Here is a 13,030-nt window from a genome sequence, read left to right as displayed (position 1 = left end):
TTTTTACAAGGCCTTTCGCCTTCTCTTCCAAAAAGAGTGTTGGTGCCTCACCAAAACTGCAAACCCCAAAAGTCTGTAGGATGGAGCCATGGCAGTTAAAGCAATGACAAACTGCATTATTTCTATTGTGTAGAATGATGCACCCCTCTATCACAGCATTTTCTTGCCAAGCTTTGCTCAGAGGAGGCTGACTGAGTGTGACTTTGCCTAGGTCACCTAGTAGTTTTCTTGTAGCTGAGTGGGATTCCAGCCTCAGAGTCCTATGATGCATCTACTTTGTAGAAATAATGCAGTATGGCACCACTTTAAGTGCTGTAGCTCCATCCTATGGAATCCCTGGGACTGGTCGTTTTTACAAGGTCTTTTGCCTTCTCTTCCAAAGGAATCTTGGGGGATCCTATGAAGCCTATCCTGTTAATCCTCATCCTATGTGATCCTGGGATTGGTAGTTTTTCCAAGGCCTTTCGCCTTCTCTCCCAAAGGAATCTGGGACTCCAAGCTTATGGAATATTGGGATCAGTAGTTTTGCAAGGCCTTTCACCTTTTCTTCCAAAGGAATCCCAGGAACACTATGACTCCTATCCTGGGAATCCTCATCTTATGGAATTCTAGCAATCTTCATCCTATGGAATCCTGGGATTGGTAGTTTTCCCAAGGCCTTTTGCCTTCTCTTCCAAAGGCATCCTGGGAACCCTGTGATTCTTATCCTGTGGAATCCTGGGATTTGTAGTTTTCCCAAGGCCTTTTGCCTTCTCTTCCAAAGGCATCCTGGGAACCCTATGAGTCCTATCCTATGGGATGCTGGGACTGGTAGTTTTACAAGGCCTTTCACCTTCTTGTCCAAAGGAATCCTATCCTGGGCATCCTTATCCTATGCAGTCCTGGGATTGGGACTTTTCCCAAATGCTTTTGCCTGTTCTTGTGCAAAGAAACCCTGGGATCCCTAGCATCCTGGGAGCCCTCATCCTATGGAACCCTGGGACTGGTAGTTTTGCAAGGCCTTTCCCCTTTTCTTTCCAATGCCTCACAAGCCTTGCAAAGCCCTTGCAAAGGAGCATGGAGCCAGGGGCAGCTAAAGCAGAACCAAAGTGCATGAAACCCCCCCAAGTGCAGATCCAACTCTGAGACCATTGCTCCCCACTGCCAGCCCTCCCTTATGCTGGAAACCCCAATGAATGGCCTCTGCCAGCCCTCCCCCTCCATGAGTCACCCTTTCAGCTGCTCAGGCAAAAGAATCCAACTTTCCCAACATAGCCTCAACATGTTCATGGGCCAGACCAAGCTGCAGAGGCCAAAAGAGGGGTGCCAGCCTGGCTTCAGGGCTTCCAAACTGGGACTTTGCAACCTTTTTTGGCAGACTTTGCTGCCCAGGAGGCTGGGAGAGGGTCCCATGCAACCTCTGGGGGGCCATATAAATAAAAAAGGAGGACATTTTGACCCCAAAAATGGCTTGGGGGGGATGAGGACACCCCCATTTTGCCTCCTTGGTCTCTCCCAGCTTCAGAGCCCAGCCTGGGCAGAGGCTGCACAATAGTGGAGCTCTTTGCAACATCAGCTGCTGCTGCTGCAACTGGAGGCAGGGCAAGAAATAAAGAGGGGGAAGGATTTATTTTTTTGGGGGGGCTGCATTTATTTTATTCAATCTTCCTTTGCTTTCAAATCCCTTCGTTGGAAAGTTTTTAACCCCTCTTTTTTTTTAAGGGAAAAATAATCCCAGCAGCATTGGGAGGAAAAAGCAATTTGAGATAAAAGGGATTTTTAATGTGATTTTTCTTTCTAAGGTTTGGATTGGGAGCCAGTTTTCAATGTGGAAGAAGTCCTAGGGAGGGAAAAATAGAGGGATGAGAAAAGAGGAAGGAGCTTGATTTTTAGATACATTTTTTTTTTAAAATCTGATTTTTTTTAGCCTGGTTTTTTTTATATATATATATAGATATAAATTAATTTTGGGGGATTTAAAAATAAAATAAAAATCCTGCCCCCTCCAAAGCATGGAGCAAAGGGAAGAGGCCCCGAGGATGAAGCAACAGCCGGAGGATCATCGAGGTAAATACATTGTCTCTCTTTTCTAAAAGCAGAATAAATGCTTTGAAAATAAAGGAAGGGGATGTTGCAAATTGTTGCCATTCTCAGGGAAAGGGATGCAGAACAAGGATCTGTAGGAAAAATCATCATCATCATCATCATCATCATCATCATCATCATCATCATCAGGCTTTCTAATCTGTCTCCTCATTTCACCCCAGATCTGGGTTGTTGTTTTTTTTTTTGGGGGGGGGGGGGGAAGGAGATGTGTGATTGTGTGTTTGTGTTTGAAAGTAAAGGAGTGTATGGTGTGGTTGCAGCAACTTATGGGGCTGCTTTTCTCCTCCTTCCATCCCTCTCCTTTCCTCCCTAAAAAAAGCATGAACTCATCGTCTGGCCATTGTGTGTTGTGTGTGTGTATTGTGTGTGTGTAAAAGTAAAGGGGGTGTATGGTGTGGTTGCAGCAATTTATGGGGCTGCTTTTCTCCTTCCAGCCCTCTCCTTTCCTCCCTAAAAAGCATGAACTCATCGTCTGGCCATTGTGTGTTGTGTGTGAGTGTGTGTGTTTTGTGTGTGTGTAAAAGTAAAGGGGGTGTATGGTGTGGTTGCAGCAACTTATGGGGCTGCCTTTCTCCTCCTTCCATCCCTCTCCTTTCCTCCCTAAAAAGCATGAACTCATCGTCTGGCCATTATGTGGTGTGTGTGTGTGTTTTGTGTGTGTGTAAAAGTAAAGGGGGTGTATGGTGTGGTTGCAGCAGTTTATGGGGCTGCTTTCCATCCCTCTCCTTTCCTCCCTAAAAAGCATGAACTCATCGTCTGGCCATTGTGTGTTGTGTGTGTGTGTGTAACAGTAAAGGGAGTGTATGGAGTGGCTGCAGCAACTTATGGGGCTGCCTTTCTCCTTCTTCCATCCCTCCCTAAAAAGCATAAACTCACTGCCTGGCCATTGTGTGTGTGTGTGTGCAAAAGGGAAGGGGCTGGATGGTATGGCTGCAGCAAGTTGTGGGGCTGCCTTTCTCTTCTTCTTCCCCTCCCTCCCCTTTCCTCCTCCTGCCCCTCCTAAAAAAGCATGAACTCATCGCCTGACCATTGTGTGTGTGTGAGTGTGAGACTCTGCTGGCTTGGAGGGCAGGGTCTGTGGCCTAGGATTTGCATGGAGGGCTCTTTACAGTGGAAAAAGAAGTCTGAGGATGGAGGGATGCTATGCAAAGGAAGAGATCACTTTGCTTTCACTTTGGTCCCTTTTGCAGCAAGGGGAGCATATATAGGGAAAGCCACACTGATGCTGATTCTGCTTCTTTCCACCCAAAGCATCCCTCTCCTTTCCTTTGCTGTAAAGGAATGACCCCCCATAGAAACCCATGGGGCATTCAGGGGGCTTTTATAAATAAGCCCCTTATCTTTCCTCCAGTCCAACCCAACCCTACATTGGCATCTTCCGACAGCTGCCTCCAGGACAGCCACCTGCCCCCTTCCTTGACTTTGTGGGTTGGGTGTCTAATGGGGGGGGGGGGTCCCCCTTTGGACAAGGATGAGATGTCATTGGACTCCAACTCCCAGAAGCCCAGAACAGATGGCAAGGATGATGCCCCCCCACCCCCCAGGATGGGATCATGGATGTAAAGGCCTGGTGGGCCCAGTCCCGCTCTTCCTTTCTTTCCGCTTTTGGGATTTCGGAAAGGAAAGATGGTGGGGAGAAAGGAAGGGGTTGGGCCAAGACCCACATAATAGAGTCGATTTCTTTGCCACTTGGAGGGAAAAAGTTGGGTGGGGCGGTCCCTTAGTCCTTTAGACACTCCCCGGTGGTCTCCATTTGGGGAGGTTCTTTGGAGTTTTGCTAGAATATTTGGGGTGGTTTTGCAAGAATTGCAATAAAAAGTGAAGACATTAGGACTTAGGTTCCTTGGCCACTGCAAAGTTTGCCACCATCGTGTTGCATTGTGTGATGGTCTTTGCCATTGTCCTCCTCTGATACAGATCTCTCTTCATCTGAAACGCTTGGGCCTAGAAAGTGTTTTGTGCTTGCTATTGCTATTTTGGATTTGGGATTGTTTGGGATTTTGGAAGATTTCCTAGAATATTTGCCTAGACTGTATGTACTCATATATAAGTCTAGAAATTTAGGTTTAAAAATTGACCCCAAAAAACTGAGCTGACTTATCCATGGGTCAGTACTCAACTTTAAATTGCATATAGTCAAGTATATGCAGTATATAATATCTCAGCGATAGGATCCCAAGTCTAAATGTGAAATTCATTTATGGTTTGTGTACACCTTATAGGGGACCAGTGTGGTGTAGTGGTTTGAGGATTTGGACTAGGGCCCTTGGAGACCAGAGTTCGAATCCTGGCTCAGCCATGGAAACCCACTGGGCAACCTTAGGCAAGCCACGCTCTCAGACGCAGAGGATGACCATGGCAAACCTTATCTGAAGAAACATGCCAAGATAACCTATGATAGTGTGATGGCTAAAAGCAATATTCAATTTTTATTCTATATAACCAATATCTAGTTCCCCTGCAAGTAGTGAGAAAAAGACCCAAAAGGCAAACTTAGCCTTAGTAAGAGAAATGCTGAAGAAGTTACATTACAATAGGTCCCCCTTAGGGTCGCCATAAATTGGAAACGACTTAAAGGTTACGGATGGGAGGGTCAGCAATGTCTTTCTGTGACTCATAACTCATATTTTTGTCTGAGGGATATGTGTGGGAGGGTTTTTTGTGCTTGCATCTTCCTTTCTTTGTGGTTTGTTTTCAAAGAAGACTTCTTAAAACCCCTGTTTGCTAAAATCACGTGGGTTTTTAGGGGGGCTTAAAGTTCTTTTGAAAACTCTGGGGTGGTGAGGTTTTGCCAGGAGGGCGGATGTGCATTTTGCCCTTGATGGTTGCAGTGATAGACTTCTAAAAATAGGACAGTGGTTTGGAGCTCGCGGATATCGGCACAGCCCTCGCCATTGATTTTGAAAACGTTTAATCTGTGAAATACTGTAACTTGGTTTTTGCTCTGGATCTAAGGGGACATGTTGGGTCCTGTTGGCTTCAGGCTCTGGGTCTTGATCCTCCTTTACTCAAGGCTTCTAGAGTGGCCTTCACCAACAAGAGGGACTGGAAATCTAAAAATCCCACTGGAGAAATTGGAACTGAACATCTAGCATTTCCAAAGTCTGGTCCTCCAGATGTTTTGGACTTTGGCTCCCAAAATTCGTGACTGCTGTCCAAGCTGGCTAGGACTTCTGGGGGTTGAAGTCCAAAACACCAGGAGGACCAAAGTTCTCGCTCAAATGAAACTAGTGTTTCTATTTCGGGCATCTGTTTTTTGTCTTGTATTTCAAATCCAGACAAAGTGGACATGTTATCCACTAGGTTATCTGGCCATGCAAACATAGCCAGGGAACGAGGAAGGAGTCAGTTTCCAGAATATGAAATTGGTAAGTGAGAGGTTAAGGAGAGGAGGAGTGTGGCTTTGCTCGCTTCTGCATCCGCCACAGCATGATCTGGGAGCCAGCCAGCTCAGGCGGGACGGTGAGTTGTCTTATTTTTGGGTCCTATCCTTTCTGCCAAGTAATGAGTGACTTGGAAAGAAACCCAGGGAGGAAAGCACAAAGAGAGGAACAGTAAACTTAGAGGGCAAATTAAATAACCTCAAACGTCAATGTTGTATGTTATCGTACCATTAGACTGGAATGATAGCAGTAGAAGTGCGCTGTGTGAGAGGACCCTCTGATCGCTGCTTTAACTCTCATGGCTCCATCCTGGGATTTTTAGTTGTGCCACCGGAGCTCTCAGACAGAGAAGGCTAAAGGTTTCACAGAACTACAAATCCAGCAGTGTTATATAGCATCGAGTTAAAGCCATATCAAACTGCATTAATTTTGCAATGTAGATGAAGCCCTAAAATAATCTCCTGGCTGATTTTTATGATGCCTAGTGTGTCATGTCAAGGCTTGTTCTCCATTAGGTTTGAAGATGGAAACTACACAGTCAGTTAAAGGTGTAACAATCCCCTCTCCAAACTTCATGTTGGTAGAAGACTTCAGAATGTATCTTGGCAATAGCAGGGTGCAAAGTGTCAGGCTATTCTCCTTGTGGTGTCTTTTAGTGTCTACACACATGCTATTCCATGCATATGTGTTCGGGGGTAAAAAAAACCATGGCTGTACCTCTTGGGGGTCACACTTGTCAAAACACTGACAAGACACCATTCACAAAATAGTTTAAAAGTAATCATGTGGCTTGCTTTTTAAAAGCAAGTGGAATAAATATGAGAGCCAGCATGGCATAGTGGTTTGAGTGTTGGACTGCAACTCTGGAGACCAGGATTCAGTTCCCCACTCAGCCATGGAAACCCACAGGGTGACCTTGGGCAAGTCGCACTCTCTCAGCCTCAGGGGCAAACCTCTGAACAAATCTTGCAACAACAACCAAAAAACAAACCCCAAACCCAAACAAGCCATGCTAGATTTGCCTTAGGGTCACTTAAGTTGGAAACGAAGGCTCACAAGAACAACATACTAGGCATAGGGGATGCTGGTCCAAGTTAAGATTACAATGGGAAACAAAGGTTTAAACTCCCCATTCCATTCCTATCTGAATCAAACTACTGTACCAACTTATTTCTGAAATCCATTCATACAGTTGTTAAATTTGGCCCTGAGAGGGTTGAATGGAAATATAAATATATTTAAAAGGCTGGTGTGAGCAACAATTTGCAAGGGATAGAGATCAAAAATGCTCAAATGTCTCAGATAAATAGGGAGGACTAGAATGCTTGTGACATACCTGTTCAGGTAAGCATCTACATTGCTTGATAGCAGCTCTTTTTGTGTTGTGGAAGGTGACTTTAAGATTATCCCTGACAAAAGTGCCTGTGTGACTTCTGTCAGTTTTGTTATATTCATGGTTTATGTTTTTGGATCAGCTTTCGAAGTAGGGTGACCCTTAATGCATTACCCAGAAAGCGGAAACGCACCACCCAAGATGACAAGAGGACCGAGATGTGCACCAAATTTGCATGTGCTGATTCATGTGCATAAATGGATGCAAATTTAGAAATAATTCCTGCAATTTAAATAGAAGTGCAAGACGTCTCGCCATCATGGGAGAGACTGTAACCTGTTGATCTGTTTACCTGCTCCATCTTGTGTCCAGGATCTGACTGCAAACGGGAAATTCAAAGCTCCAGCTCTTTCTTTCTTGGGGTCCTTGTTGCACTTGGACTGAACAACCTTTCAAGAAAGTAGGGTTAACAGAGGCATGGGTTTTTGGAGTTCAAATCTCATCAGCCGTAGCCAGCCTAGGAAAAAGAGTAATGGGATCTGCAGTCCAACAGTACCTGGAGCAGAACATGCTTTCCAACAGAGAATGCTTTCAAGCAGAGGATTATTGCTGATCAGTTAGGATAATATGGCCACTCTACTTCAAAGTTAGGTACCAGTCTGACATCTGGACAGTTGTAATCCCTGCTTTACTTTGGGGCTACAACAAACTACAATTCCTAGCATTCCATAGCATTGAGCCAGGGCAGTTAAAGCAGTGTCAAACCAGGTTATTTCTGCAGTGTGGATGCAGCCATGACTTTTTAAAAAAAGAGTAACTTTTTCCATGCTCTGGCTGAAAGAGGAATTTGGAAGAACCCAGCTAACCCTTTCGGACGAACTGTCCCTCTTGCAGGGAAGGCTGAGTCACCCCCAACCTGAGCTTGCAGGGAAATGATGCAGCATGAGATGGCTGCCTTGATTTATTTGCATTTCATTAATTATTTTGGGTTTTTCTGCCAAGCAATCACAACCTCTGTCCTTGCTGTCTTAAGCTGCCTGGTTCTCAGGCTCACTGATCAATCCTGAGCTTCTCATTGTTTATGAAGCAGGACATGCCTTTGCTTTCCTGTTTTGATGATCTCCTGATAACAGAGGCCCAGGCAGGAATGGAATCTGTGAACAGCAGGGTACATCTAGGCAAGCAAGCAGGGTTTCATAGAGGCAGAAGCATCACTGCGGGGGATGCAGGGACACCGTAAGGGGTGTGACACCACTGCTTCCCAAACATCTCCATTTGGGCAGAAATGGGCTGGGGTATTCACCTACATCCCTTTAAAATGTTGAAGCTCAGTGGAAGAGATGGTTTGAGTGGAGCAAGGTTCAGTGGCAGTTTTTTTTTTTAAACTGCACATCTTACTAAATTTTCACTCCAGCCACATAAATCTATGTCCATGTAAATACAGTTGTTCCTCCATTTTTGTGGGGGATATGTTCCAGACCCCCCCCCCCGAAAATGGAAATTCGCACATATTCAAGCTCTATTCGTTCGAATGGCCTCATGCGCCATAGCATTTTAGCCCTCCACACTTGCCGATCCATGAAGGACCAAGACCATGGACTCGACAGGCCATGAAAATAGAGGAAGGACTGTACATTTAGGCTGTGTGTATGATATTGTAATTTAAAGGTATAATTTTAATTTGGCGAGTTGCTTAAGTCAATACTATTGCCATTACATTCAGTAATATACAGGTATTACAGTGTGTGAGTAACATTAGCATGCACAAAAAAATTACGTAGGCTTCTGTATGGTGTAGTATGGGAGGAGGTCATTGTAGGGAGGTGATACTCTGAGTTACCATACTGGGTGATGCCAACCCTAGTGAAGCCACTACGTAGAAGAGCTGATCAGAGAAGGGTTGTCATGGCCTTTGCCCTGGGGCTGAGAATGTGTGCCTTGCCCAAGATCACCCAGTGGGTTTAATGCTGAGCATGGATTTTAACGTGGCTCTCCAGAGTCATAGCCCAACACTCAAACCAACTGATCAACTGGGAAGGGTTGATGGAAGAGCCACTGAACTCGTACACCAAAGCACAACTCAACCATAAGGGTACCAAAGGCACCATGCTCCATTTGCAGTTATCTCCACCTAGGGTTGGGAAAGATTCCTTAGGAAATACCTTCTCAGGTTAGAGAAATCTGAATGTGTGAAATGTAGCCTTAGTTGTGTTGCAGGAATAGCCATGCAAATGCTAAACTTGTGGGTATGGCGATGAGATGACAAGTTTAGTTTTAACTGGCTATTCTTATACAGTTGGCTCTTATTTTATGTGGGCTTACCATCCATGGATTGCCCTGCCCTATTATCCCCAATGGTGGCATGTGCACATGGCCATGCTGATGGCAGCCATGCATGGTGCACCACCCTTGTAAACAATAGGACTCCCACGGTTTTTGGCTTCTGCAGGGAGGTCTGGAACAGAACTCCTGTGGATACAAAGGGCCAACTGTAGTCTGATTCTAAAGGCCCTTCCTGGGCACCAGCTCACTCTGTGCATTTGAAGAAGTAGACCAAGTCTATGAAAGCTTATGTTACAACTTCTTAGCCCCAAAGGTGCTACAAGATCCCTTTGCAAAGTAACATCACTGACCCTGCTACTGTATGTATTTGGTGCTTCTGCCCAACAAATACCTTCTCCCTTTCACAGCTGCAAGGGTGCCAGGCAGTCACAGAATAATAAAATATTGAGCTACATTCACAAACAATTTGAGGGTGGAGTGGATGAGTGGATGTAAAGAGGGAATCCTCTTGCAGGCCTTGCTTTCTTCCCATTTTGGAGGGTGATGTCCAAACGCTGCAAAGAGGCATCAGGTGCCTTGGCAAGGTGTTTCTTCAGCTCCCGGTGCCTTTGGCCTGGGATGCAGCTGTGCCATGATGGAGAATGGATGATCGGGAGTGACAGACCTTGTAGGGCATCTCGGATTTCCCCGCCTGGCTTTCCTTCAAGTATATTTGAACCAAAGAGTAAGCTGATGCTTGGCTCTCCCACCCTGGGAATTGAAGTCTGCTGTTCAGGCGTGCCAAAGCATAGGTACGAAATGGCTTCTGCCCTCTTGTAACCCTGCTCCTGGCCTCTATGTTTCAAAAATGCATCTCCAGGGTGTGTATTTGTGAGCCTATCTGCATAGGCTCACAGAGACCATCCACCCACCATTTTGTACTCAAATTTTATATAGGGTTCCCTCAGGGTTTCTCTCTCTTTTTCTTTTCTTAAAAACCACTCTCCTTTCAGTGATTGTACTCTGCTCCCCCTATGCTTACTGGTAGAACAGTGCCGTCAACCAGAAACATACTTTTTGTGTGCATTTTGTCATAGAATTGAAATGGTACATCTCTGATTTGCAGAGGTTAGTTCAGGTCAGATGAAAGAAGGTCCCTTTTCACAGGGCAAATGCAAATGCATTTGACTTAAGAACTCCCCCTGTTTTTGCAATGAGTTGAGGGGCCACTGACTTTGATGGTTAGATGAAACATGTGCAGGAGAAGACCATCAAGAGCTAAGAACCACAATGGCAACGTGGCGTAATGGGAAAGGCTACAGTTTAGTGGTGGATGCATGCAAAAGGTACCAGGTTTAAAGTAATTTGTTGTCTTGGCTCCTTCTCTTCAACATTGGCAGCTCAATGAGTGACGAAGAATCATTCCTTCACTCCAAGAAAAATAAATAAATGAACAAACACACAATATTTAATTACAGTCCTTGAGGGGTTTAAAATGATGAATGGCTCCTTACATGTTTGGCAAAGAGCAAAATAGTAATTGGTGTTTATAAGACGAGCTCTTAGACTTTGAGTCACTTCTGTCGGTGATTGGTTTAGGGATGTATAGAATGGATTTGGTTTGATTTTTTTAAATCCATAAACTTTAAGGGTGGATTTCTGCTTTTTGGTCAATTAGACGCTTCAAATCCCAGGATTCCCTAGGATGGATTATTTCATTATTTCTCCAGTGCAGATGCACCCTTGGCACAGGTTTGGCACAGATGGCATTATGGAATTTACTTTGGAAAGAGAGGAAAAGTGAGCCAAAGTTTAGCACCCAGATGGAACTGGACAATGTTACAAAAGTGACAGAGGAGTTATCACATGAAGGAGATTGGGAGTTTATCCCGTGAATATCTCAGGGAAATCAGATAATTACAAACAAACAAACAATAATTTATTACGGCACGCGGCCAGCACAAAATAATAAAATGTTTACAAAAATTACATTGCATTGCATCCACTGGAAACACATAATTACACGAAACATTTTCACACACCGTCGCACAAAACCCATCATTAAAGTGGTCACAAAGAAGCATTCCACGAGCATCTTTTTACTTCCAGGGTTTCCGTGACAATGCATTTCCGATATCATTTTATCGGGACAATTGTGTGTGATAATCATTCGTGCAATTACCCGCCCTTTTTGCTTCAATTGCAGGATGCTTTAAATGCGCTTGAATCTCTCGAATGCCAAAATTAGCCCCAGTGTGATCAATTCCTATGTGTCGTCTTCCAACAGTCCTGTTCCTGGAGGAAAAGACTGGGATTCAGATGGCTAAAATCTGATTCTAGGTGTGGCAAAGGAGAGTCGGGAACTTGCTTCCCGAATCTTGGAAACAATGCTTTGATTGTTTATTTTCCTTGTGCCGGCCCATCCCAAGGCACAGCAACCAGTTTCCTGATTCTTTCCAAGTCCCAGAGATGGACATGAGTGCTTCCCTCTTCCATAATGAAATCTACAGTGTTTTCTTTTCCCCTGCCCTATCTCTCAAGAGTAACTCCACCCCGTCTGGCATGCCCTGAGCCCGCTGCATGCCCCATTAAACACACCCAATGCTCAAATACACTTCCTGCAGATTAACTCAGCAAGTGTATCTTTTCACACCTGGCTGGGAACACCTGCCATGTAATCGGTCAGCCTTGCCTGAAGCGGAAGGGCTCTCTGAACTTCCAAGGAGGAAGCCTACTCAGTCTTACGTGTTCCCAGCTCATGGTTCTCCTTTTCCTTTGGGAAGTCCCCTGTTCGAGTCTTGCCCTGGGTAGGAAATGCCAGGAGAGTTTGCGGAAGAGAAAGCAGCAAGGAGGAATGGGTTAAGCATCCTCTCTGGTCCCATTTGCCTTAAGTAAGTAATACGCCTTTCTGCTTGTACGTTGTTCAGCGAAAACAGGATTGGAGACCCTAGGCTGGTTGAAGCAGTGTGTAATTCTGCATGACTTATTTATTGCATTAGTTACATTAACATTGTGAGTTTCCTGCAGTGAGCTCAAAGCGGTGCACGTCAGTGGGATGTGGTGTCTGTGGTCCAGTGCTATTTTGAAAGCCATCGGTTACCGGTCTATGGAGAGTTTTGAGGAGAGAAACAGTTGTCATTAAGTAGGCACAAATATGGCACCAGTCCCTGACATGTTGTGTATGTATGGGCCTTCAAAGTTTCCTGTTAACCTGTTGTTGATGATGATGTGTGCCTTGAAGTTATTTCTAAATTATGGCAACACTAGGGAAAACCTGTCACAGGGTTTTCTTGACAAGGTTTGTTTGGAGGGGTTTTAGTCAGTGCTCCCTCTGAGGCTGAGAGAGTGTGACTTGCCTAAGATTGGTTTCCATGGTCAAGTGAGGATTTGAACCTTGGTCTCCAGAGTCCTAATCCAACACTCAAACTACTACACCATGCTGGCAACTCTATGAATTTCCTTGGGTTTTCATAGGCAAGGGGCATTCAGAGTTGGTTTTGCCAATTCATTCCTCTGAAATGTAGCCTACAGGCCGAGGTTTTTGTTGGAGGTCTCCCATCCAAGGTATAGCCAGGGCTGACCCTGCTTAGCTTCCAAGATCTGAGAGGAGTTGGTGCATTTTGGGTATTTGGGCATGTTAGAAGGGAAATTGCCAGTTCTACCAGTTCTACCCTTCTGATAGCATGAGATGTTCTTGTGGGCATGACCATCATCCTTAATTGCTCATTATAATCATTTCTTAAGGTAGGATTGTTTGAATATAAGCCACTATCTCCATGCCTTGTGGAATGGCAGGACTTAAACCTGGGATGGGGAACCTCTGGGTTTAAGGCTGTATCTGGTCCTCTGGACTTTCCCACATAGCCAGATTCCCTTCTCTATGGCACATTTTGTCATTCCTAGCTTTTGTACATGTCTCCCCCCCCCACCAGACATTTTAAAGCAATTGTTAGTGGGCATCCATTTC

General features: G+C 45.0%; 1 protein-coding gene across 3 annotated transcripts in view; it reads left to right on the top strand.

Moving 5' to 3' along the window:
• The first annotated feature begins 1,573 nt into the window (after window positions 1–1,573).
• Window positions 1,574–13,030, top strand: part of MAP7D1 (MAP7 domain containing 1) — a 67,662-nt gene continuing 56,205 nt past the window's right edge. For all 3 annotated transcript variants that reach the window (XM_089478123.1, XM_089478122.1, XM_089478121.1), the window contains exon 1: window positions 1,574–2,046. In XM_089478123.1, coding sequence (XP_089334249.1) covers window positions 1,992–2,046 — 55 coding nt within the window. In that variant the 5' untranslated portion in view covers window positions 1,574–1,991. The remainder of the gene's footprint in view (window positions 2,047–13,030) is intronic.

This window comes from Sceloporus occidentalis, unplaced genomic scaffold, assembly GCF_023333645.1.
Source record: "Sceloporus occidentalis isolate IW3139 unplaced genomic scaffold, rSceOcc1.0.p SCAF_13, whole genome shotgun sequence".
Lineage (NCBI taxonomy): Eukaryota > Metazoa > Chordata > Lepidosauria > Squamata > Phrynosomatidae > Sceloporus > Sceloporus occidentalis.
The sequence above is the reverse complement of the archived record's forward strand: the minus strand, read 5'-3'. Positions and strand labels throughout refer to the sequence as shown.